This window comes from Canis lupus, unplaced genomic scaffold (genome assembly GCF_011100685.1).
Source record: "Canis lupus familiaris isolate Mischka breed German Shepherd unplaced genomic scaffold, alternate assembly UU_Cfam_GSD_1.0 chrUn_S1875H2072, whole genome shotgun sequence".
In the NCBI taxonomy this organism is placed as follows: Eukaryota; Metazoa; Chordata; class Mammalia; order Carnivora; family Canidae; genus Canis; species Canis lupus.
The window spans coordinates 829-27,983 of record NW_023330737.1 but is presented as its reverse complement, the minus strand read 5'-3'; the positions used below and the strand labels follow the sequence as shown (position 1 = coordinate 27,983).

Here is a 27,155-nt window from a genome sequence, read left to right as displayed (position 1 = left end):
ATGTCTTCCTCTGTGAAATTTCTGTCCATGTCTTTTGCCCATAGCATGATTGGATTGTTGTTTCTTTGAGTTTACTAAGTTCTTTATAGATCTTGGATACTAGCCCTTTATCTGATAGGTCATTTGCAAATACCTTCTCCCATTCTGTAGGTTGCCTTTTAGTTATGTTGACTGTTTCTTTTGCTGTGCAGAAGCTTCTTACCTTGATGAAGTCCCAATAATTCACTTTTGCTTTGCTTTCTCTTCCCTTCAGGGATGTATCTTGCAAGAAGTTGCTGTGGCCAAGTTCAAAAAGGGTGTTGCCTGTGTTCTCCTCTAGGATTCTGATGGATTCCTGTCTCACATTCAGATCTTTCATCCATTTTGAGTTTTTCTTTGTGTATGGCATAAGAGAATGGTCCAGTTTCATTCTTCTGCATGTGGCTGTCCAATTTTCCCAGCACCATTTATTGAAGAGACTGTCTTTTTTCCAGTGGATAGTCTTTCCTGCTTTGCCGACTATTATTTGAGCATAGAGTTGAGGGCCCACTTCTGGATTCTCCATTCTGTTTCCATTGATCTATGTGTCTGTTTTTGTGCCAGTACCTCACTGTCTTGATGACCACAGCTTTGTAGTACAACCTGAAATCTGGCATTGTGATGCCCCCAGCTATGGTTTTCTTTTTTAATATTCCCCTAGCTATTTGGGGTCTTTTCTGATTCCACAGAGATCTTAAGATGATTTGTTCCAACTTTCTGAAGAAAGTCCATAGTATGTTGATAGGGATTGCATTAAGTGTGTAAATTGCCCTGGGTACCATTGACATTTTCCCAATATTCATTCTGCCAATCCATGAGCATGGTATATGTTTCCATCTCTTTGTGTCTTCCTCAATTTCCTTCAGAAGTGTTCTGTAGTTTTGAGGGTAGAAACCCTTTACCTCTTTGGTTATGTATATTCCTTGTTACCTTATGCTTTTGGGTGCAATTGTAATTGGGATTGACTCCTTCATTTCTCTTTCTTCAGTCTCATTGTTAGTGTATAGAAATGCCACTGTTTTCTGGGCATTGATTTTGTATCCTGCCACACTGCCAAATGGCTGTGAGTTCTAGCAGTCTTGGGGTGGAGTCTCTTGGGTTTTCTAGCTGCATTATGATGTCATCTGCAAAGAGGGAGAGTTTGACTTCCTCTTTGCCAGTTTGAATGTCTTTTATTTCTTTTTGTTGCCTGATTGCCGAGGCTAGGACTTCTGGTACTATGTTGAATAGCAATGGTGAGAGTGGACATCCCTGTCTTGTTCCTGATCTTAGGGGATAGGCTCCCAGTGTTTCCCCATTGAGAACGATATTTTCGTAGATGGCTTTTAAGATGCTGAGGAATGTTCCCTCTATCCCTACACTCTGAAGAGTTTTGATCAGGAATGGATGTTGTATTTTGTCAAATGCTTTCTCTGCATCTATTGGGAGGATCATGTGGTTCTTGGTTCTTTCTCTTGCTGATATGATGAATCACATTGATTGCTTTACAAGTGTTGAAGCAGCCTTGCATCCCGGGGATAAATCCCACTGGGTCATGGTGAATCATCTTCTTAATGTATTGTCGGATCCTGTTGGCTAGTATCTTGTTGAGAATTTTTGTGTCTGTGTTCATCAAGGTATTGGTCTATAATTCTCCTTTTTGGTGGGGTCTGTGTCTGGTTTTGCAATTAAGGTGATGCTGGCCTCATAGAACGACTTTGGAAGTACTCCATCCCTTTCTATCTTTCATAACAGCTTTAGTGGAATAGGTATGGTTTGTTCTTTAAACGTTTGATAGAATTCCCCTGGGAAGCCATCTGGCCCCGGACTTTTGTGTCTTGGTAGGTTTTTGATGACTGCTTCAGTTTCGTCCCTGGTTATTGGCCTGTTCAGGTTTTCTATGTCTTCCTGTTGCAGTTTTGTAGTTTGTGGTTTTCCAGGAATGCACCCATTTCTTCTCGATTGCCTAATTTATTGGCGTAAAGCTGCTCATACTAAGTTTTCAAAATCGTTTGTATTTCCTTGGTGTTGGTGGTGATCCCTCCCTCTCGTTCATGATTTTATTAATTTGGGTCTTCTCTCTCTTCTTTTTAATAAGTTTGGCTAATAGTTTATCTGTCTTATTAATTCTTTCAAAGAACCAACTCCTGGTTTTTGTTGATCTGTTCCACAGTTCTTCTGGTCTCTATCTCATTGAGTTCTGCTCGAATCTTTATTAATTGTCTTCTGCTGGTTGAAGGTTTCCGTTGCTGTTCCTTCTCCAGCTCCTTTAGGTGCAAGGTTAGCTTTTGCATTGAGTTCTTTCCAGTTTGGGGACGGATGCTGGTCTTGCGATGTATTTCCCCCTCAGGACTGCTTTTGCTGTTCCCAAAGATTTTGAACGATTGTATCTTCATTCTCATAAGTTTACAGGAATCTTTTTAATTCTTCTCTAATTTCCTGGTTGACCCTTTAATCGTTTAGAAGGATGGTCGTTAACCTCCACGTGTTTGAAATCCTTCCATATTTCTTCTTTTAGTGGTTTAGTTCTAGTTTCAAAGCATTATGGTCTGAAAATATATAGGGGGCAATCTATTATATAAATGTTACATTTATATATTAAACAGAGGCGGCTGTTCATTGTATATTCCTAACTATACATACATACATACATACACACACACACACACACACACACACACACACATACACACACATATAGTGTGGCCTGTGGAAAAATGGTTGTTAGTATTATTAATAATTAATAATTAATTAGTATTAACTAATAAGTTAATACTAACCTAACCATTTTTTCCACAGGCCTTTTTTAACTTACGTTTTTCCCTGCCTTAAGATCATGCTTGATTGGTCACGTCTTATGTTTTTCTTTTTTTCTTCTTCTTCCTGCATTTTTTAAAGGTTTTATTTATTCATGACAGACACACACACACACACACACACACACGCACACACACACACAGAGAGGCAGAGACACAGGCAGAGGGAGAAGCAGGCTCCATACAGGGAGCCTGACATGGGACTCGATCCTGGGGCTCCAGTTTCTCGCCCTGGGCCGAATGCAGACACTCAACCACTGAACCACCATGGCTGTCCCCCCTGCATTTTTTTGTACATGACTTTCCCGTACCCTACGTTTTCCTTACATGGGGGAAAAAAAAACAAAACACGTTTCTTTAGTGTCTGTTCTTTCAGTCCATCTCTTTCTATGTTTATTGTCAATATTTTTGATTATGCCTTTCTGTTGTCTGTGTGTGTCTGTGGTTTTCATTCCTGAACCATTACCCCACAAGCCTTATTATTTTTCTCACATTCCTGGAAGGAGCTGATGTTAGATAATCATTTGTCCTTAGCATTTTGACAAACAAAAGCAACTTAAACTGTTTGTAATGCCAACTTGCCCAAATAAATACTACTAGAAACTAAATTTTAATATTTTCTCTTATAAGAGATCGTCATGCAATTATAAATCATTCAAACACATTTGAAAAATTTTAAATATAATAAAATAATTAATTTTTAAAAATATTGTATTCATTTATTCATGAGAGAGTCAGAGACAGAGGCAGAGGGAGGAGAAGCAGGCTCCATGTAGGGAGCCTGATGTGGGACTCTGGGATCACACCCTGAGCCGAAGGCAGATGCTCAACCACTGAGCCACACAGGCGTCCCAATAATGACATTTCTTATTGTTAGTTTTTTTAAAAGATTTTATTTATTTAGTCATAGAGACAGAGAGAGAGGCAGAGACACAGGCAGAGGGAGAAGCAGGCATCATACAGAGAGCCTGATGTGGGACTCGATCCAGGGTCCCCAGGATCCCGCGCTGGGCTGCAGGCGGTGCTAAACCGCTGCGCCACCGGGGCTGCCCTTATTGTTAGTTTTTTTAATTTAAATTACCTAGGGATAGATTTTTATTTTAAGACATTTTGGTAAAGAAAGTATTTAAAAAAAATTTTTTTTAAGATTTTTTTATTTATTCATGATAGACATAGGGAGAGAGAGGCAGAGACACAGGCAGAGGGAGAAGCAGGCTCCATGCAGGGAGCCTGACATGGGACTCGATCCCTGGTCTCCAGGAATCCCACCCTGGGCCAAAGGCAGGCGCTAAACCACTGAGCTACCCAGGGATCCCCTTTTTAAAATTTTTAAATTCAAATTAATTAACATATAGCGTATTATTAGTTTCAGAGGTAGAATTCAGTGATCCATCAGTTGCATACATCATCTAGTGCTTATTACTTCAAGAGCCCTCCTTAATTACCATCACCCAATTACCCCATTGCCCCAACCCTCTCCCCTCCAACAACCCTCAGTTTATTTCCTATGATTAAGAGTCTCTTACGGTTTGTCTCTCTCTCTGATTTTTATCTTTTTTTCCCTCTCTTCCGCTATGCACCTCCGTTTTGTTTCTTAAATTCCACATAGGATTGAAATCATATGGTATTTGTCTTTCTCTAACTTATTTCACTTAGTATAATACTCTTAAGTCCCATCTATGTTATTGCAAATGGCAAGATTTCATTCTTTAGGATGGCTGAGTAATATTCCATTGTATTTATACACACTGCATCTTCTTTATCCATTCATCTGTCAATGGGCATCGGGCTTTTCTGTAGTTTGGCTATTGTGGTCATTGCTGCTTTAAACGTTGGGGTGCTGGTGCCCTTTCAAATCACTATGTTTGTATCTTTTGGATAAATACTGAGTACTGCGATTGCTGGGTCATAGGTTAGCTCTATTTTTTTCCCTAAATTTTTATTTATTTATGATAGTCACAGAGAGAGAGAGGGAGAGAGAGGCAGAGACATAGGCAGAGGGAGAAGCAGGCTCCATGCACCGGGAGCCCGACGTGGGATTCGATCCAGGGTCTCCAGGATCGCGCCCTAGGCCAAAGGCAGGCGCTAAACCGCTGCGCCACCCAGGGATCCCGGATAGCTCTATTTTTATTTAACTTTTTGAGGAAGACTTTGTATAATAATCAGGGGTAAGAAAAGTAACATTTTGGGACTATTAAATCTCTTATAATCTTCACCCCATGAGAAAATGTAGGTTAGTAAATGGCGGAACTGAGATTTGAATCTGTATTTGAATGATCTCCAAAACCTGTGTTCTTTTTGTAATGGTGTTCATTTGGTAATGGTGAATATTACAATTATTTTTACGAAATGTGATACTTGTAATCCTGAAAACTATCAATTTTTTTTCTAGACTGTCCCGAAACTAAACTTAAGAAAGCAAATGGCTGCTTTTCTGCGACCCAAGAGTAAGCTATTTGAAGATTTGTGTTTTTCACGGAGTTTTGTCCATTTTTGTGTTATTTAGTAATTCAAAGTTACAGATATCTTCATGTACTCTTTACTTTGTTTTTCACTAAATAGAAGCAAAATGTGGTCTTGTGAGCCAAGAAGATAGACCTTTATTTGCTGACAACAATTTTGCAAGAGAAGATAAGACTGAAACTCTCTGTAAACCATCCGTCAATGTCTCTGACTATTCTCCTCTTGCTTTTGTATCACCCGAAACTCCTCAAACGTCTTCAGCAATGCTTGGTGTTACAAAGGTAAGTTGTTTTGAACTTTGTCCCCCATGTTTTTTCACATACTATCCTCTTGATATCCTTATAATGAAAAGAATCTTAGGGAGAAATGGAAGCCCTCAAGAATATAAGAGAAAACAGTGTAATAACAACAGAGAAGTAAGTACTGGGTTGAGATTTATTACGGTTGGTGGGAATAAACAAATCTTAGGTGTGCCATTATGGAGGGAAAGAATTAGAAAGCAACTGGATAGAATAGCTAGATGGATGTGAAGATGAGGGGAGGGGTTGTGGGGTAAGAATTCATTTAATAAGGATGAGATGAATGTAAAGATAGGAGAGTTTAGAGAGATTATTATTAAAAACACAGCAGTAGTGAGGCTAAGGTAGAACAGATGCTGTATATTATAAAATGCGGTAGAAATTATTTTAAATGCAAGTTAATAAAAGGCAATACAAAACATGCTCAGATTCTTCAGAATGACAGCTGGTTTTTATGAAGAACTGGGAGGAAATTTTACCCTTTTAAGTTTAATAAAGTATGATAGCCTATATTTAATTTAGCAAGAGTTGTGTTTATACATAGTACAAAGTGAAGTCTGTTTTAAGCCATAATCAGATTTATTATGAGTTTTGAACTTTGGCTGTTGTCTTTCTTGTGGTTTCTAATTAAACTTACTGTGTGGTATAATCTTGGTCGACTTTATATCTTTTGAGAATAGAGAGGACGTAAATAAACATTTTAGTTTTTTCATTAATTAAAACTGAATTTTTTTCTTAGGTAAGTGAGGTTCTTAATCTCTATCCATTAAATGAAAAAAATAAATTTTAAGCTGCAAGATTCTTAAAAAATATAAAAACTATTTTCTGGATTCTGATGCATCTTTTTTTAAATATAAGCTTAGAATAGAGACACATGTCAAATGAATAAACTCATGATTTATCATTTTTTTATAAGATGATTTATCATTATAGAATCGTAAGGAAGGAAAAGTTGCCCGTAGAGTATACAATATTATTTGTAGAAGGATGACCTTTACTTTCTCAAAGATCTCCAACAGTGGATACATTTTACGTTATCTCGGGAAACTTTAGTCTTCATAGTTGTTATATTTTGTATTTTGTATTTTTTAATTTTGTATTTTATTTGTAATTTTTTATTGGAATTCAGTTTGTTAACATATACCATAACACCCAGTGCTCATCCTGCCAAGTGACTCCCTCAGTGCCCATAACCCACTCACCCCAACCCCCTGCCCGCTTCCCCTTGCACTACACCTTGGTCATTTCCCAGGGTGAGGTGTCTCTCATGTTTTGTCACTCTCACTGATATTTTCACTCAATTTCTCTATTTCCCTTTATTCCCTTTCACTAATTTTTATATTCCCCAAATGAATGAGACCATGTAATGTTTGTCCTTTAAAGACTGACACATTTCACTCAGCATAATACCGTCCAGGTCCCTCCACCTCAAAGCAAATGGTGGGTATTTGTCGTTTCTAATGGCTGAGTAATATTCCATTGTATACATAGACCACATCTTCTTTATCCATTCGTCTTTCGATGGACACCGAGGCTCCTTCCACAGTTAGTCTATTGTGAACATTGCTGCAAGAAACATCGGGGTGCGGGTGTCCTGGCATTTCACTGCATCTGTATCTTTGGGGTAATCCCCAGCAGTGCAATTGCTGGGTCGTAGGACAGATCTATTGTTAACTCTTTGAGGAACCTCCACACAGTTCTCCAGAGTGGCTGTGCCAGTTCCCACTCCCAGCAACAGTGCAAGAGGGTTCCCCTTTCTCCACATCCTCTCCAACATTTGTTGTTTCCTGCCTTGTTAATTTTGCCCATTCTCACTGGTGGGAGGTGGTATCCCATTGTGGTTTTGATTTGTACTTCCCTGGTGGCCAGTGATGCAGAGCATTTTCTCATGTGCTTGTTGGCCATGTCTATGTCTTCCTCTGTGAAATTTCTGTCCATGTCTTTTGCCCATAGCATGATTGGATTGTTGTTTCTTTGAGTTTACTAAGTTCTTTATAGATCTTGGATACTAGCCCTTTATCTGATAGGTCATTTGCAAATACCTTCTCCCATTCTGTAGGTTGCCTTTTAGTTATGTTGACTGTTTCTTTTGCTGTGCAGAAGCTTCTTACCTTGATGAAGTCCCAATAATTCACTTTTGCTTTGCTTTCTCTTCCCTTCAGGGATGTATCTTGCAAGAAGTTGCTGTGGCCAAGTTCAAAAAGGGTGTTGCCTGTGTTCTCCTCTAGGATTCTGATGGATTCCTGTCTCACATTCAGATCTTTCATCCATTTTGAGTTTTTCTTTGTGTATGGCATAAGAGAATGGTCCAGTTTCATTCTTCTGCATGTGGCTGTCCAATTTTCCCAGCACCATTTATTGAAGAGACTGTCTTTTTTCCAGTGGATAGTCTTTCCTGCTTTGCCGACTATTATTTGAGCATAGAGTTGAGGGCCCACTTCTGGATTCTCCATTCTGTTTCCATTGATCTATGTGTCTGTTTTTGTGCCAGTACCTCACTGTCTTGATGACCACAGCTTTGTAGTACAACCTGAAATCTGGCATTGTGATGCCCCCAGCTATGGTTTTCTTTTTTAATATTCCCCTAGCTATTTGGGGTCTTTTCTGATTCCACAGAGATCTTAAGATGATTTGTTCCAACTTTCTGAAGAAAGTCCATAGTATGTTGATAGGGATTGCATTAAGTGTGTAAATTGCCCTGGGTACCATTGACATTTTCCCAATATTCATTCTGCCAATCCATGAGCATGGTATATGTTTCCATCTCTTTGTGTCTTCCTCAATTTCCTTCAGAAGTGTTCTGTAGTTTTGAGGGTAGAAACCCTTTACCTCTTTGGTTATGTATATTCCTTGTTACCTTATGCTTTTGGGTGCAATTGTAATTGGGATTGACTCCTTCATTTCTCTTTCTTCAGTCTCATTGTTAGTGTATAGAAATGCCACTGTTTTCTGGGCATTGATTTTGTATCCTGCCACACTGCCAAATGGCTGTGAGTTCTAGCAGTCTTGGGGTGGAGTCTCTTGGGTTTTCTAGCTGCATTATGATGTCATCTGCAAAGAGGGAGAGTTTGACTTCCTCTTTGCCAGTTTGAATGTCTTTTATTTCTTTTTGTTGCCTGATTGCCGAGGCTAGGACTTCTGGTACTATGTTGAATAGCAATGGTGAGAGTGGACATCCCTGTCTTGTTCCTGATCTTAGGGGATAGGCTCCCAGTGTTTCCCCATTGAGAACGATATTTTCGTAGATGGCTTTTAAGATGCTGAGGAATGTTCCCTCTATCCCTACACTCTGAAGAGTTTTGATCAGGAATGGATGTTGTATTTTGTCAAATGCTTTCTCTGCATCTATTGGGAGGATCATGTGGTTCTTGGTTCTTTCTCTTGCTGATATGATGAATCACATTGATTGCTTTACAAGTGTTGAAGCAGCCTTGCATCCCGGGGATAAATCCCACTGGGTCATGGTGAATCATCTTCTTAATGTATTGTCGGATCCTGTTGGCTAGTATCTTGTTGAGAATTTTTGTGTCTGTGTTCATCAAGGTATTGGTCTATAATTCTCCTTTTTGGTGGGGTCTGTGTCTGGTTTTGCAATTAAGGTGATGCTGGCCTCATAGAACGACTTTGGAAGTACTCCATCCCTTTCTATCTTTCATAACAGCTTTAGTGGAATAGGTATGGTTTGTTCTTTAAACGTTTGATAGAATTCCCCTGGGAAGCCATCTGGCCCCGGACTTTTGTGTCTTGGTAGGTTTTTGATGACTGCTTCAGTTTCGTCCCTGGTTATTGGCCTGTTCAGGTTTTCTATGTCTTCCTGTTGCAGTTTTGTAGTTTGTGGTTTTCCAGGAATGCACCCATTTCTTCTCGATTGCCTAATTTATTGGCGTAAAGCTGCTCATACTAAGTTTTCAAAATCGTTTGTATTTCCTTGGTGTTGGTGGTGATCCCTCCCTCTCGTTCATGATTTTATTAATTTGGGTCTTCTCTCTCTTCTTTTTAATAAGTTTGGCTAATAGTTTATCTGTCTTATTAATTCTTTCAAAGAACCAACTCCTGGTTTTTGTTGATCTGTTCCACAGTTCTTCTGGTCTCTATCTCATTGAGTTCTGCTCGAATCTTTATTAATTGTCTTCTGCTGGTTGAAGGTTTCCGTTGCTGTTCCTTCTCCAGCTCCTTTAGGTGCAAGGTTAGCTTTTGCATTGAGTTCTTTCCAGTTTGGGGACGGATGCTGGTCTTGCGATGTATTTCCCCCTCAGGACTGCTTTTGCTGTTCCCAAAGATTTTGAACGGTTGTATCTTCATTCTCATAAGTTTCCAGGAATCTTTTTAATTCTTCTCTAATTTTCTGGTTGACCCTTTAATCGTTTAGCAGGATGGTCGTTAACCTCCACGTGTTTGAAATCCTTCCATATTTCTTCGTGTGGTTTAGTTCTAGTTTCAAAGCATTATGGTCTGAAAATATGTAGGGGACAATCCCAATCTTTTGGTATCGTTTAAGACCTGATTTGTGACCCAGTATGTGGCCTATTCTGGAGAAAGTTCCATGTGCACTTGAGAAGAATGTGTATTCAGTTGCGTCTGGTTGTAAATTTCTGTAAATATCTGTGAAATCCATCTGGTCCAGTGTATCATTTAAAGCGCTTGTTTCTTTGGAGATGTTTGTACTTAGGAGACCTATCGAGTGTAGAAAGCACTAGATTGAAGTCACCAAGTATATGTGTATTATTATCTAAGTATGTCCTAACATTGGTTATTAATTGTTATACTTGGCAGTTCCTGCATTTGGGGCATACATATTCATGATTGTTAGGTCATCTTTTTGGAGAGATCCTTTAGTATGATAGAGTGTCCCTCTTCATCTCCTACTACCTTCTTGGGATAAAGTTTAACTTATCTGATGTCTTTTTGTGTTTGTAATCGAAGGTTGGTCAGTACATTTTAGAGAAATGGCAAGTTGAATTTTTTTTTTTTTACTTTGGTAAGTCGGCAGAAAAAATAGGTTGGAACATATATAATGACAGCAAACTTTTATTGGGAAAAGCTTTCCCATGTTGGAGAGAAAATGACATTTGGTCAGGGATCAGAATTCTTACTGTTGTGATTTTTAAATTCTACTAACATTGATTTTATTGATTCATTTAATGAATTTATTTATTGCTATCATGACTTTATAATACTCATGCCTAACTGAAATCTTTAGTGGATCCAATTATTGTAGGTTTTTTTTCTTGGATATTTTTCTTTATTGGACTTTTTTTTTTTATCATGTTAGCATATAGTTTTACCAGAGAGGACTCAGTTCTCTATTTCTATCCTTTTTGTTACATTTAGACTATAATAATAGAAATTGTGGAAAATCAGGGATTGTTTCTCAAAATTTATATTGCTATGGTATTCCACTGTGTTTTTGAAATCATTCCATTAAGAGTGTAGTTAACACTCTTTTTCTAAGTGAAGAATACAAGTATTGCCTAAAACAATAATCAGCTCTAGAAGCGGAGGCTCTTCATAACCACATGGTAAAATGTCCATTCTCAGAATTCTTTTATAATAAAGTGCTAAAAATATCTACTCATAGTCCTTGTGTCCGATGTTAAAATTTAAAATTTTAGATATTTTCTATTTATTTACCTATTCATTTTAAAGACTGTGCTTCATTATAAGGTAGTAGATTATGTTAGGAAACATAGTCGTGCTTCTCCTGGAACACCTAAAATAAGATCTGCTTGGAAGAAGCAATTTAATATTTTTCTAATGTGAATAAGTGAGCAGACAGATGGAATTCTGTAAAATGGAATGTTATAAGTATTATGCATAATATGTCATAAATATATAAATTTAAAAAGTATAGTTCAAATTTATATTTCCTTTTTCCATTTAGGATTTACAAGCTCAAATGAATTATGTTGAGGAAATAAAGAAATAAATAAGAAAGAAAGTTGTTTTTTAGTATCCTTCAATTGTCAACTTAGAATTTTAGATAAAAATTCTCACCTTTTGTTTTTTAAACCCCATCTATATTACATTAGATGTAGGCTTTCAAGGTATACATTTCTTATTAGAATTTTCATTACCAGTTCTTATTCCACGTGGAAAGTTGATGTGTTTGAAACATTTCTTTTTCAATTTTTTTCTCGCTCTAGTGATAATTTATACCTTCCAGGTTGTGAGAGATGACCACTATCTGAAAAATTTACTTTATGGTGAAAAAAGTAAAATCTTACTTTTTAGATTTTATTTTTTATTTATGAGAGACACACACAATGATGTGGGACTAGATCCCGAGACTCCAGGATCATGCCCTGAGCCGAATGCAGACACTCAACCACTGAGCCACCCAGGCATCCCAGAACTAAATTCCTTATTACAGTATTTATAAACAAATAAATGTAGAGTAAGAAAAGTCAGTATTATTAGGGATATAGTATAAACAAAAGTCTCTTAAACTTTTTTCAATTACATTTTATAAATTTATTATATAAATGTTACCTGTATATATAAAACAGAGGCGGCTGTTCATTATATATTCCTAACTATACATACATACATACATATACACACACACATATACACACATATAGTGTGGCCTGTGGAAAAATGGTTAGGTTAGTATTAATACTAATTAATAATTAATTAGTGTTAACTAATAAGTTAATACTAACCTAACCATTTTTTTTCCACAGGCCTTTTTTAACTTACATTTTTCCCTGCCTTAAGATCATGCTTGATTGGTCACGTCTTATGTTTTTCTTTTTTTCTTCTTCTTCCTGCATTTTTTAAAGGTTTTATTTATTCATGACAGACACACACACACGCACACACACACAGAGAGAGGCAGAGACACAGGCAGAGGGAGAAGCAGGCTCCATACAGGGAGCCTGACATGGGACTCGATCCTGAGGCTCCAGGATCTCGCCCTGGGCCGAATGCAGACACTCAACCACTGAACCACCATGGCTGTCCCCCCTGCATTTTTTTGTACATGACTTTCCCGTACCCTACGTTTTCCTTACATGGGGGAAAAAAAAACAAAACACGTTTCTTTAGTGTCTGTTCTTTCAGTCCATCTCTTTCTATGTTTATTGTCAATATTTTTGATTATGCCTTTCTGTTGTCTGTGTGTGTCTGTGGTTTTCATTCCTGAACCATTACCCCACAAGCCTTATTATTTTTCTCACATTCCTGGAAGGAGCTGATGTTAGATAATCATTTGTCCTTAGCATTTTGACAAACAAAAGCAACTTAAACTGTTTGTAATGCCAACTTGCCCAAATAAATACTACTAGAAACTAAATTTTAATATTTTCTCTTATAAGAGATCGTCATGCAATTATAAATCATTCAAACACATTTGAAAAATTTTAAATATAATAAAATAATTAATTTTTAAAAATATTGTATTCATTTATTCATGAGAGAGTCAGAGACAGAGGTAGAGGGAGGAGAAGCAGGCTCCATGTAGGGAGCCTGATGTGGGACTCTGGGATCACACCCTGAGCCGAAGGCAGATGCTCAACCACTGAGCCACACAGGCGTCCCAATAATGACATTTCTTATTGTTAGTTTTTTTAAAAGATTTTATTTATTTAGTCATAGAGACAGAGAGGCAGAGACACAGGCAGAGGGAGAAGCAGACATCATACAGAGAGCCTGATGTGGGACTCGATCCAGGGTCCCCAGGATCCCGCGCTGGGCTGCAGGCGGTGCTAAACCGCTGCGCCACCGGGGCTGCCCTTATTGTTAGTTTTTTTAATTTAAATTACCTAGGGATAGATTTTTATTTTAAGACATTTTGGTAAAGAAAGTATTTAAAAAAAATTTTTTTTAAGATTTTTTTATTTATTCATGATAGACATAGGGAGAGAGAGGCAGAGACACAGGCAGAGGGAGAAGCAGGCTCCATGCAGGGAGCCTGACATGGGACTCGATCCCTGGTCTCCAGGAATCCCACCCTGGGCCAAAGGCAGGCGCTAAACCACTGAGCTACCCAGGGATCCCCTTTTTAAAATTTTTAAATTCAAATTAATTAACATATAGCGTATTATTAGTTTCAGAGGTAGAATTCAGTGATCCATCAGTTGCATACATCATCTAGTGCTTATTACTTCAAGAGCCCTCCTTAATTACCATCACCCAATTACCCCATTGCCCCAACCCTCTCCCCTCCAACAACCCTCAGTTTATTTCCTATGATTAAGAGTCTCTTACGGTTTGTCTCTCTCTCTGATTTTTATCTTTTTTTCCCTCTCTTCCGCTATGCACCTCCGTTTTGTTTCTTAAATTCCACATAGGATTGAAATCATATGGTATTTGTCTTTCTCTAACTTATTTCACTTAGTATAATACTCTTAAGTCCCATCTATGTTATTGCAAATGGCAAGATTTCATTCTTTAGGATGGCTGAGTAATATTCCATTGTATTTATACACACTGCATCTTCTTTATCCATTCATCTGTCAATGGGCATCGGGCTTTTCTGTAGTTTGGCTATTGTGGTCATTGCTGCTTTAAACGTTGGGGTGCTGGTGCCCTTTCAAATCACTATGTTTGTATCTTTTGGATAAATACTGAGTACTGCGATTGCTGGGTCATAGGTTAGCTCTATTTTTTTCCCTAAATTTTTATTTATTTATGATAGTCACAGAGAGAGAGAGGGAGAGAGAGGCAGAGACATAGGCAGAGGGAGAAGCAGGCTCCATGCACCGGGAGCCCGACGTGGGATTCGATCCAGGGTCTCCAGGATCGCGCCCTAGGCCAAAGGCAGGCGCTAAACCGCTGCGCCACCCAGGGATCCCGGATAGCTCTATTTTTATTTAACTTTTTGAGGAAGACTTTGTATAATAATCAGGGGTAAGAAAAGTAACATTTTGGGACTATTAAATCTCTTATAATCTTCACCCCATGAGAAAATGTAGGTTAGTAAATGGCGGAACTGAGATTTGAATCTGTATTTGAATGATCTCCAAAACCTGTGTTCTTTTTGTAATGGTGTTCATTTGGTAATGGTGAATATTACAATTATTTTTACGAAATGTGATACTTGTAATCCTGAAAACTATCAATTTTTTTTCTAGACTGTCCCGAAACTAAACTTAAGAAAGCAAATGGCTGCTTTTCTGCGACCCAAGAGTAAGCTATTTGAAGATTTGTGTTTTTCACGGAGTTTTGTCCATTTTTGTGTTATTTAGTAATTCAAAGTTACAGATATCTTCATGTACTCTTTACTTTGTTTTTCACTAAATAGAAGCAAAATGTGGTCTTGTGAGCCAAGAAGATAGACCTTTATTTGCTGACAACAATTTTGCAAGAGAAGATAAGACTGAAACTCTCTGTAAACCATCCGTCAATGTCTCTGACTATTCTCCTCTTGCTTTTGTATCACCCGAAACTCCTCAAACGTCTTCAGCAATGCTTGGTGTTACAAAGGTAAGTTGTTTTGAACTTTGTCCCCCATGTTTTTTCACATACTATCCTCTTGATATCCTTATAATGAAAAGAATCTTAGGGAGAAATGGAAGCCCTCAAGAATATAAGAGAAAACAGTGTAATAACAACAGAGAAGTAAGTACTGGGTTGAGATTTATTACGGTTGGTGGGAATAAACAAATCTTAGGTGTGCCATTATGGAGGGAAAGAATTAGAAAGCAACTGGATAGAATAGCTAGATGGATGTGAAGATGAGGGGAGGGGTTGTGGGGTAAGAATTCATTTAATAAGGATGAGATGAATGTAAAGATAGGAGAGTTTAGAGAGATTATTATTAAAAACACAGCAGTAGTGAGGCTAAGGTAGAACAGATGCTGTATATTATAAAATGCGGTAGAAATTATTTTAAATGCAAGTTAATAAAAGGCAATACAAAACATGCTCAGATTCTTCAGAATGACAGCTGGTTTTTATGAAGAACTGGGAGGAAATTTTACCCTTTTAAGTTTAATAAAGTATGATAGCCTATATTTAATTTAGCAAGAGTTGTGTTTATACATAGTACAAAGTGAAGTCTGTTTTAAGCCATAATCAGATTTATTATGAGTTTTGAACTTTGGCTGTTGTCTTTCTTGTGGTTTCTAATTAAACTTACTGTGTGGTATAATCTTGGTCGACTTTATATCTTTTGAGAATAGAGAGGACGTAAATAAACATTTTAGTTTTTTCATTAATTAAAACTGAATTTTTTTCTTAGGTAAGTGAGGTTCTTAATCTCTATCCATTAAATGAAAAAAATAAATTTTAAGCTGCAAGATTCTTAAAAAATATAAAAACTATTTTCTGGATTCTGATGCATCTTTTTTTAAATATAAGCTTAGAATAGAGACACATGTCAAATGAATAAACTCATGATTTATCATTTTTTTATAAGATGATTTATCATTATAGAATCGTAAGGAAGGAAAAGTTGCCCGTAGAGTATACAATATTATTTGTAGAAGGATGACCTTTACTTTCTCAAAGATCTCCAACAGTGGATACATTTTACGTTATCTCGGGAAACTTTAGTCTTCATAGTTGTTATATTTTGTATTTTGTATTTTTTAATTTTGTATTTTATTTGTAATTTTTTATTGGAATTCAGTTTGTTAACATATACCATAACACCCAGTGCTCATCCTGCCAAGTGACTCCCTCAGTGCCCATAACCCACTCACCCCAACCCCCTGCCCGCTTCCCCTTGCACTACACCTTGGTCATTTCCCAGGGTGAGGTGTCTCTCATGTTTTGTCACTCTCACTGATATTTTCACTCAATTTCTCTATTTCCCTTTATTCCCTTTCACTAATTTTTATATTCCCCAAATGAATGAGACCATGTAATGTTTGTCCTTTAAAGACTGACACATTTCACTCAGCATAATACCGTCCAGGTCCCTCCACCTCAAAGCAAATGGTGGGTATTTGTCGTTTCTAATGGCTGAGTAATATTCCATTGTATACATAGACCACATCTTCTTTATCCATTCGTCTTTCGATGGACACCGAGGCTCCTTCCACAGTTAGTCTATTGTGAACATTGCTGCAAGAAACATCGGGGTGCGGGTGTCCTGGCATTTCACTGCATCTGTATCTTTGGGGTAATCCCCAGCAGTGCAATTGCTGGGTCGTAGGACAGATCTATTGTTAACTCTTTGAGGAACCTCCACACAGTTCTCCAGAGTGGCTGTGCCAGTTCCCACTCCCAGCAACAGTGCAAGAGGGTTCCCCTTTCTCCACATCCTCTCCAACATTTGTTGTTTCCTGCCTTGTTAATTTTGCCCATTCTCACTGGTGGGAGGTGGTATCCCATTGTGGTTTTGATTTGTACTTCCCTGGTGGCCAGTGATGCAGAGCATTTTCTCATGTGCTTGTTGGCCATGTCTATGTCTTCCTCTGTGAAATTTCTGTCCATGTCTTTTGCCCATAGCATGATTGGATTGTTGTTTCTTTGAGTTTACTAAGTTCTTTATAGATCTTGGATACTAGCCCTTTATCTGATAGGTCATTTGCAAATACCTTCTCCCATTCTGTAGGTTGCCTTTTAGTTATGTTGACTGTTTCTTTTGCTGTGCAGAAGCTTCTTACCTTGATGAAGTCCCAATAATTCACTTTTGCTTTGCTTTCTCTTCCCTTCAGGGATGTATCTTGCAAGAAGTTGCTGTGGCCAAGTTCAAAAAGGGTGTTGCCTGTGTTCTCCTCTAGGATTCTGATGGATTCCTGTCTCACATTCAGATCTTTCATCCATTTTGAGTTTTTCTTTGTGTATGGCATAAGAGAATGGTCCAGTTTCATTCTTCTGCATGTGGCTGTCCAATTTTCCCAGCACCATTTATTGAAGAGACTGTCTTTTTTCCAGTGGATAGTCTTTCCTGCTTTGCCGACTATTATTTGAGCATAGAGTTGAGGGCCCACTTCTGGATTCTCCATTCTGTTTCCATTGATCTATGTGTCTGTTTTTGTGCCAGTACCTCACTGTCTTGATGACCACAGCTTTGTAGTACAACCTGAAATCTGGCATTGTGATGCCCCCAGCTATGGTTTTCTTTTTTAATATTCCCCTAGCTATTTGGGGTCTTTTCTGATTCCACAGAGATCTTAAGATGATTTGTTCCAACTTTCTGAAGAAAGTCCATAGTATGTTGATAGGGATTGCATTAAGTGTGTAAATTGCCCTGGGTACCATTGACATTTTCCCAATATTCATTCTGCCAATCCATGAGCATGGTATATGTTTCCATCTCTTTGTGTCTTCCTCAATTTCCTTCAGAAGTGTTCTGTAGTTTTGAGGGTAGAAACCCTTTACCTCTTTGGTTATGTATATTCCTTGTTACCTTATGCTTTTGGGTGCAATTGTAATTGGGATTGACTCCTTCATTTCTCTTTCTTCAGTCTCATTGTTAGTGTATAGAAATGCCACTGTTTTCTGGGCATTGATTTTGTATCCTGCCACACTGCCAAATGGCTGTGAGTTCTAGCAGTCTTGGGGTGGAGTCTCTTGGGTTTTCTAGCTGCATTATGATGTCATCTGCAAAGAGGGAGAGTTTGACTTCCTCTTTGCCAGTTTGAATGTCTTTTATTTCTTTTTGTTGCCTGATTGCCGAGGCTAGGACTTCTGGTACTATGTTGAATAGCAATGGTGAGAGTGGACATCCCTGTCTTGTTCCTGATCTTAGGGGATAGGCTCCCAGTGTTTCCCCATTGAGAACGATATTTTCGTAGATGGCTTTTAAGATGCTGAGGAATGTTCCCTCTATCCCTACACTCTGAAGAGTTTTGATCAGGAATGGATGTTGTATTTTGTCAAATGCTTTCTCTGCATCTATTGGGAGGATCATGTGGTTCTTGGTTCTTTCTCTTGCTGATATGATGAATCACATTGATTGCTTTACAAGTGTTGAAGCAGCCTTGCATCCCGGGGATAAATCCCACTGGGTCATGGTGAATCATCTTCTTAATGTATTGTCGGATCCTGTTGGCTAGTATCTTGTTGAGAATTTTTGTGTCTGTGTTCATCAAGGTATTGGTCTATAATTCTCCTTTTTGGTGGGGTCTGTGTCTGGTTTTGCAATTAAGGTGATGCTGGCCTCATAGAACGACTTTGGAAGTACTCCATCCCTTTCTATCTTTCATAACAGCTTTAGTGGAATAGGTATGGTTTGTTCTTTAAACGTTTGATAGAATTCCCCTGGGAAGCCATCTGGCCCCGGACTTTTGTGTCTTGGTAGGTTTTTGATGACTGCTTCAGTTTCGTCCCTGGTTATTGGCCTGTTCAGGTTTTCTATGTCTTCCTGTTGCAGTTTTGTAGTTTGTGGTTTTCCAGGAATGCACCCATTTCTTCTCGATTGCCTAATTTATTGGCGTAAAGCTGCTCATACTAAGTTTTCAAAATCGTTTGTATTTCCTTGGTGTTGGTGGTGATCCCTCCCTCTCGTTCATGATTTTATTAATTTGGGTCTTCTCTCTCTTCTTTTTAATAAGTTTGGCTAATAGTTTATCTGTCTTATTAATTCTTTCAAAGAACCAACTCCTGGTTTTTGTTGATCTGTTCCACAGTTCTTCTGGTCTCTATCTCATTGAGTTCTGCTCGAATCTTTATTAATTGTCTTCTGCTGGTTGAAGGTTTCCGTTGCTGTTCCTTCTCCAGCTCCTTTAGGTGCAAGGTTAGCTTTTGCATTGAGTTCTTTCCAGTTTGGGGACGGATGCTGGTCTTGCGATGTATTTCCCCCTCAGGACTGCTTTTGCTGTTCCCAAAGATTTTGAACGGTTGTATCTTCATTCTCATAAGTTTCCAGGAATCTTTTTAATTCTTCTCTAATTTTCTGGTTGACCCTTTAATCGTTTAGCAGGATGGTCGTTAACCTCCACGTGTTTGAAATCCTTCCATATTTCTTCGTGTGGTTTAGTTCTAGTTTCAAAGCATTATGGTCTGAAAATATGTAGGGGACAATCCCAATCTTTTGGTATCGTTTAAGACCTGATTTGTGACCCAGTATGTGGCCTATTCTGGAGAAAGTTCCATGTGCACTTGAGAAGAATGTGTATTCAGTTGCGTCTGGTTGTAAATTTCTGTAAATATCTGTGAAATCCATCTGGTCCAGTGTATCATTTAAAGCGCTTGTTTCTTTGGAGATGTTGTACTTAGGAGACCTATCGAGTGTAGAAAGCACTAGATTGAAGTCACCAAGTATATGTGTATTATTATCTAAGTATGTCCTAACATTGGTTATTAATTGTTATACTTGGCAGTTCCTGCATTTGGGGCATACATATTCATGATTGTTAGGTCGTCTTTTTGGAGAGATCCTTTAGTATGATAGAGTGTCCCTCTTCATCTCCTACTACCTTCTTGGGATAAAGTTTAACAGACTCCTTTTTTTCTTTTAGGATTTATTTATTTACTTACTTACTTATTTATTTACTTATTTATTTGAGTGTGTGAGCAGGGTGAAGGGGGTAGAGGGAGAGAGAAAGGAAGAGAAGCAAACTCCCCAGTGAGGGTGGAGCCTGAAGCGGAGCTCAATCCCATGATCAGGAGATCATGAACTGAACTGCAATCAAGAGATGGAGGCCCAACTAACTGTGCCACTCAGGCATCTCCTCTACATTAAAAAAAAAAAAAAAAATTTTTTTTTTTTTTTTTTTTTTTAGATTTTATTTGACACCAAGAGAGAGAACACAAATGGGAGCAGGTGTAGGAGGGAAAGGGAGATGCACACTCCTGGCGGAGCACGAAGCCTGATGCACGGGTCTTGATCCTAGATCCCGGGGATCATGACCTGAGCCAAAGGCAGATGTTTAACTGACTGAGCCACCCAGGTGTCCACGTGTGTGTGTGTGTGTGTGTGTGTATACACATATATGTGTTTGTTTAATCATCATTCTCAGGTGTTTTTGTTGAATCAAACCTTTACATTTTGTTTAATAAAGTATGATATATTTTGACACATACGACTTTTATCATGTAGGTAGCATAGATTTTCAGCAAACCTTCAGTATTTGACTCTAAGGGAGAAAACTGATGTTTGAGGTGAAAAATAAAATCTAGAGATATCCTCCTTTAAAATAAAAATTAGCTAAGCGCCTCATCCCCAATTAAGGTATTAAATTACTATGCCAAAGTCACACTTTTAGCATAGCTGATTAATAAACTTGTTGGGTCATTTATTTGATTCAGCATCAAGGAATTGTATCATCTCTTTGATGCTAGGTAATGCCACTTTAGGAACTTTGGACAAATCATGTAATCTTTTTTGGTTTTATTCCCATTATCAATAGAAAATGGGATTAAAGTTGATAATTATTTTTATACCCTCTAGCTATAAAATTTTATGGTTATGGAATGTGAAATTTGGGGAGCATTACTCATTTCTCAAAATTCGACACTAATATCAGTTTTGCTCCTTTTATGTTGTGGTGAACTTTGGTTCACATATTTTAATGAACACTGTGACTTTTTTGATAGCTCTGGGATCCAAATGAAAAAAGAATTATAAAAGGCAGTTGGGGAAAGAATAGCTCAGTGCAGAAATGGAAAGCTTCCTCTTTGTTCCTGGAGCATCACAATGTCACATCCTTTGAATCTGTCAGTGTAAGCAAAATCCAGATGGTAAAGACGGAAGAGGACAGATTTTTGTGTCTTTTTATTTCTTTGTATCTGCTGGTCAGATGGGGTGAAGTTGGGAATGTTAGGTAACAAAGTGTAGATATGAACACAAAATTAAGAAAGCCCTTTTTGGAATTCTGGAAAATTATGTTGTTCTATTCCAACAGAAATGAAGCAGAATTTCCAAAAATTACAATTACACGTAATGATAAAGTTCAGTGCAAGATAGTTTTATTGATTAAAATTACATTAAAGAGTCAAATGATACAATTAATGAAAAAAGTTCTTTTTAATGAATGAAGTTGTAACTATCAAATTTCCATTCAAGACTGGAAAAGAAAGGAAGCAGCACACGAGTAATAAAATGGAAGGAGCAGAAAACATATATGATGCTGCTGCTGCTGCTGCTGCTGCTCCTGCTCTTGGTACTGCTCTTGCTGTTGCTGCTGCTGCTGCTGCTGCTGCTCCTGCTGCTGGACTAATTCAACAAAGAAAGACTGGAAAAACTGATAACCACCTGTTTCCTACTACGCAGAATGAAGATTCTGATAGGTAAGCCTATAGCAATATTTAAACAGTAGATAATTATTATTTTTCTATAAAACAAATTCTGTTTGGAGCTAATGTTCATGTTTAACACATTTTATATTTTTAGTAGAGATATTCCACCCAGGGTGCTAAACAGAAAGAGGCAAAGACCAGTAAGGTATCAAATTGTTTTGCAGGCATAGTGATAAATATTTAACTAAAAAAAAATAACCTAGGTTAGCAAATGTAAGGAAAAAGTCATTCTCATACACTGTTGTTAGGTGAAAATTGTCAGATCCGTTGCACCTGAGTGGCTAAGTGGTTGAACGTCTGCCTTTGGCTCAGGTTGTGATCTCGGGGTCGTGGGATCGAGTCCTGCATCAGGCTTCCCATGAGGAGCCTGCTTCTCCATCTGCCCATGTCTCTGCCTCACTCTGTGTCTCTCCTGAATAAATAAATAAAAATCTTTAAAAGCGAGAGAGAGGAAGAAAATTGACAAATCCTTTCTGAAGAGTGATGTAGCAGTGCATTTCAAATTTCATATATGCTGTCCCTATATCCCAACGGCTTCATTGCCAGGAGTAGATCCTATAGGAAAACATGACTTGTGTCAACACTTAGACACACATATTCTAAGAACATTTATTATATATTATTATATTTATAAAATATGACAGATATATTAAGAATACTTACATAAACATGTTACATATATATGTTAAGATGATCTATCAAAAACTTGGAGGGAGTCTAACTCTCCATCCATAAGGAAGTAAGTTTTCACACCTATAAAATAATGCAGCATGTAACTATCTGAGAAAATGAATTTAGGTCTGCAGGGTTTTGATTGTTTAACAAATTTAAAATTTTTAATTTTTATTTTTATTTATTCATGAGAGACAGAGAGAGAGAGAGAGAGAGAGAGAGAGAGGCAGGCAGAGACACAGGCAGAGGGAGAAGCAGGCTCCATGCAGGGAGCCTGATGTGGGACTCGATCCTTGGACTCCAGGATCATACCCTGGACTGGAGGCAGGCGCTAAACTGCTGAGCCACCCAGGGATCCCCCAAAGTATATTTAAAGTGTTTGGTTTGATGTCTTACAATAACTTTAGAATACTTTTAATATCTGCTGAGTTGCAAAGGGAAGTTACCTGCTACACTGGCACTCTACCTTATTACCAACAAAACTGCTAATTATTAGGTTTTTGGTTTTGGTTCCCAATGCACGAGTGCTCAAATGTTGGACTCTCAAATTGATCTGAATATTATTACGAAGAGATTTCACGTGGCAACTTGTCCCATATTCTGTATAAACATTTGATCCCTATGCTATAAACCAAGAGGTTGTTAATGCAGTGAATCTTCTTTTTCAGGCACTTTGCATACAGGCTATTATTTTTCCTTTAAAAATGTTTTTAAGATTATTTATTTGAGAGAGAGAGTGTGTGAGTGCAGGGAGCGGCAGAGGGCAGAGGGAGAAGCGGGGAGCCTGAAGTGGGGCTGATCCCGGGACTCCAGGTCATGATCTGAGCCGAAGGCAGACGCTTTACCGACTGAGCCAACCAGGCGCCCCTTATTCTTCCATTTTAAAGAGCATATATTTCAACATGCACCACATCAAATTTTTCAATAGTGACTTCATATTATATAATCTTCGAAAATTCACTTTCCATTAATTCTAAACACAGTGGATCTATTAAAACATAAGTCAGATTATGTCCTCCTCTGCTCAAACCTAATGGCCTCCCATTCACTCAAGTTCTTTCTAATAGCTACAAGGCCTTATGTGACTTGTTCATCTCGGGTCCCTCCCTATCCTTTCCTCCCTCTGTCTCTCTGATTTGAACTACTTTCTATCCCTTTCCTTCTGTTCAGCCACACTTGAATTTCTCACTATTCTTATCCCCCACCCTCATTATAAACACTTCAGGCATACCTCTGTACTTGTTATAAACTCTCTGTGGAGTGCTTTTCTCTCAGGTATCCTCATGGCTTACTCCTTGCTCCCTCTTTTTCTCCCTGGTTTTTGCTTCAAGGTCACTTTCTCAGCAAGGCCCTTCTTGGTTTATCCTGACTAGTATTTCGACCACCCCTTTTGCTACAACACATTGAAATTTGATTTCTCTGCTTTAGTTTTTCTCCTCTCATACTGTGTAGTTTGCCTAGGTAGTTATTGTTACTATGTTTACTATCCTCGTGAGTAGGGTTTTTTCTGTTCATGGCCGTGTCCTCAGTGCTTAGAGAACATTCTAGCATATATAGTGCTATTCAATAAATGTTTGTTGAGTGAATGGAGTTTAACTAAACCGTGTGTATTGTTTTTAACATAATACCAATTCTCACTTAAACAGAAAGAACGGCTGGCATGGATCCATTCTGACAATTTAACCTGTCCGTTATCTGCATTTTGTGGATTACTTGCGGCCTAATCTTGTGGTTACTTGCTACTTATTCTTTTACTGGTATTTATGTTAGTTTTAATTATAGTAGAATGGAACAAAGGAAGAGCAAACTTCATTTATGTTTCATTAAGGAAAATGAAATATGGTGGTAAATTATTATAGGACTTTAAACATTTTTGCCAGAGGATATGAGCCCTCAATATCTGAAATATAAAGGTGAAGTCGGAATTTACTGCTGACTAATAAGAGGGAGCTATGCTGGCCACTTACAGTCTTTTCTGACAGAGTAGTCTTCACTTTCTATATACAGTTTCAGGAAAAGTGGAGTTTAAGACTTGGGAGACTTTTCAGAGAATTAAGTGGTTTGTCATCATCTGAAGCACCATGGTAATTTGGGTAAGACTGTTGATTGGTTGGCACTCAAGGCATGCGTATTGGAGTGATTTTGTCCCACATTGGCTATACTTCATGAGGGAGAAGCTGACATTGGTTGGCTAGTGAGTGAGGACAGATGGCATTGATCATTACAAACATTTAAAACTGGTTCTGATGGGTTCTCGTTACCATGGCTGCATGTTAGCATTCCCCCCGCCAACATAACTTTGAGGTGTCTTTAACCAGTTGTTTTCTATTTAAAAGTTGCTTCTATTAACTGTTTTCAAAATGAAAGCTATTTCGTATCCATAATTACAGATTACTTCTGAAATTTGGGTCGAGAAGAATTGTTTAATAATTGCTTTCAGGAAGATCCATCTTTTTTGGATGTTTAATTTAACTAGAAGAGTTATCTGTATGGCAGTTTTAAAACAGTAATTGCTGGTTTTGTTTTTTTTTTCAGGCCCTAAAGTTGATAATCTCCTATGGGAAAAATTCAGTCTTTTTGTAAATTTACATAGCTATATGCTCATAATATTTTCTTGGCATGTATTTAGTCATGAAAAAAATATAATTTGTCTGTTGGTAAATCTAGCTTTTTGTATTAGGAGTTAGATACTAGGCTAACAGTATGCACAAGTTACACAAAAACATTTTCTTTTTCTTTGTCCCTTTAAAATTATTTTTAAAAATGTATTTATTAGAGAGAGAGGAGAGAGAGAGAAGAGAGAGAGAAGAAAGAAAGAAAGAAAAGAGCGAAGCAAGTGGGGAGAGAGAGAAAGAGATGGAGAGAGGATCTCAAGCAGAAGACCTGGGGGGGTGATTCCACGACCTTGAGATCAATGACCTGAGCCCAAAACCAAGTCAGACACTTAAACTGACTAAGCCCTTCAGCTATTCATTAAACTTCCTCATTTGTTTAATGTAAGTGTATTCCTCATTTATTGGGGAATTAACTGTTTTTAAAAAGATTTGTATTCATTTATTTTAGCGAGAGAAGTGTGTGAGCTAGGGGGGAATACAGAGGGAGAGGGGACCACTGTGCTGAGTGTAAGCCTGATGCAGGGCTCAATCTCATGGACCCTGAGATCATAGCCTGAGATGAAATCAAGCGTCAGACACTTAATTGCCTGACCCACCCAGGCACCCCTGAATTGGCTTTTTGTGTTTTCTGGTAGCTCCTTGAATTTCCTTAGACTGAGATTTTTGAAATCTTTCTTGGATAAAATTACAGATCTCCACTGTGTCTGAGATTGATTACAGGAAGATTATTGTAATCCTTTGTTGGTGTCATATTTCCTCCTTGATTTTGTCATATCCTTTTGCATTGCTGTCTTTGCCTTTGAAGTAGCAGTCACCTACTCCAGTCTTTAATGACTACCGCTCCCATGTGTCCAAACCTGATTGTTTGCTCTGGTGATGTGCTAGAACTTCTCTACAGGAAAGCTGGTTTTCCACGAAGACTCTCTACCCCCATGGGTGATTATCTAAGTGTTTTCCAGGGGCTCCCAGATGGTGGCTTGTGAGGGTGAGGGTGGCGCCAATTTATGGGCTTTTGCCGGATCCACAGCTGGGTGGTGTAGTGCGTATGCCTGTTACCCGATGCATGGGCAGATGAGACTTTTCCCCCCCGTGCCTTGGTGAATGGCACTTGATTCCACAGGTCCTACACAGGCAGTTTTTGTCCCCACAAATGACATTGTATCATAATTGTATATTGTATTTCCTTGCATATGGTTTGCACTTCATAACTGTTCTATGAATTAATAAATGAATTCAGATGGGTAACAGATGTTTACAAAAAATTTTTTTATTCCTTCCATTAAATTATTAGAAAATATTGGCTTTCTAATGGATATTTTAACTGGATTTTTTGTTTTAAGTAATGATCCTGGTTTGTCTATCATGGAAATAAAGAAGATAAAAATGTAAAGTGGGCATCAAAAGCATCTGTGATTACACCAGGCTTTGAGGAGGCCGATTCCCTAACTGGTAGTCTACCAAGAGTGAGTAATGACAACAGTCTAAGTAAAATGGATCAGGATGAAAGAAGGTATCAAAATCCCATAAATTCTTTATTCCCTCTGAAGGAACGTTAACTATGATTATTATATAAGTAAAACACTGTAATATAGTGTCGTACAGGCTGAGGGAAGAAATACTCAAGTATATCAAAAACACCACTTGAAAGGTTAGGATGAGGAGGAGTGACTTTTTTTTTTTAAGATTTCATGTATTTATTTGTGAGAGACAGAGAGAGAGAGGCAGAGACATAGGCAGAGGGCGAAGCAGGTTCCCTGTGAGAGCCCAAAGCAGAACTCGATCCCAGGACCCCCAGATTAGGATATGAGTTTTGTGGTAAGAGGTTGTTTATTTAGAATCAGTTCCACCGTGCAGTATTCTCATATAATTGAATATTCAGATACTTTCCTTCATCGATTGAAAAAAATATATATATATATAAAATAGTAAATATACAGACACATAGGCGATTCTGAATAGAACTAATCATTTCTTGATAGGTTTTAAGGTATTCAGTACCTTTGACAGTATCATGAATAGCTATGATTTTGTGAGGGGCTTTGGAGTATCTGATTATATTAAGTTAATATTTGTTTAGGTTCTGGGGAAAGGGGAATGGTTTTGTTTATTTACAATATGTTTATTTACAATTGAAAAACTATTCATCTATCATAGATTAT

General features: G+C 37.9%; 1 protein-coding gene across 4 annotated transcripts in view; it reads left to right on the top strand.

Annotated features, from left to right (window-relative positions):
- LOC119869192 (ankyrin repeat domain-containing protein 26-like) overlaps positions 1–26,413 on the top strand; it is a 105,893-nt gene extending 79,480 nt beyond the window's left edge. For all 4 annotated transcript variants that reach the window (XM_038589317.1, XM_038589319.1, XM_038589316.1 and 1 more), the window contains 6 exons: positions 5,206–5,260; positions 5,376–5,557; positions 14,650–14,704; positions 14,820–15,001; positions 21,477–21,700; positions 26,337–26,413. In XM_038589317.1, coding sequence (XP_038445245.1) covers positions 5,206–5,260; positions 5,376–5,557; positions 14,650–14,704; positions 14,820–15,001; positions 21,477–21,700; positions 26,337–26,385 — 747 coding nt within the window. In that variant the 3' untranslated portion in view covers positions 26,386–26,413. The remainder of the gene's footprint in view (positions 1–5,205; positions 5,261–5,375; positions 5,558–14,649; positions 14,705–14,819; positions 15,002–21,476; positions 21,701–26,336) is intronic.
- Positions 26,414–27,155: the final 742 nt, after the last annotated feature.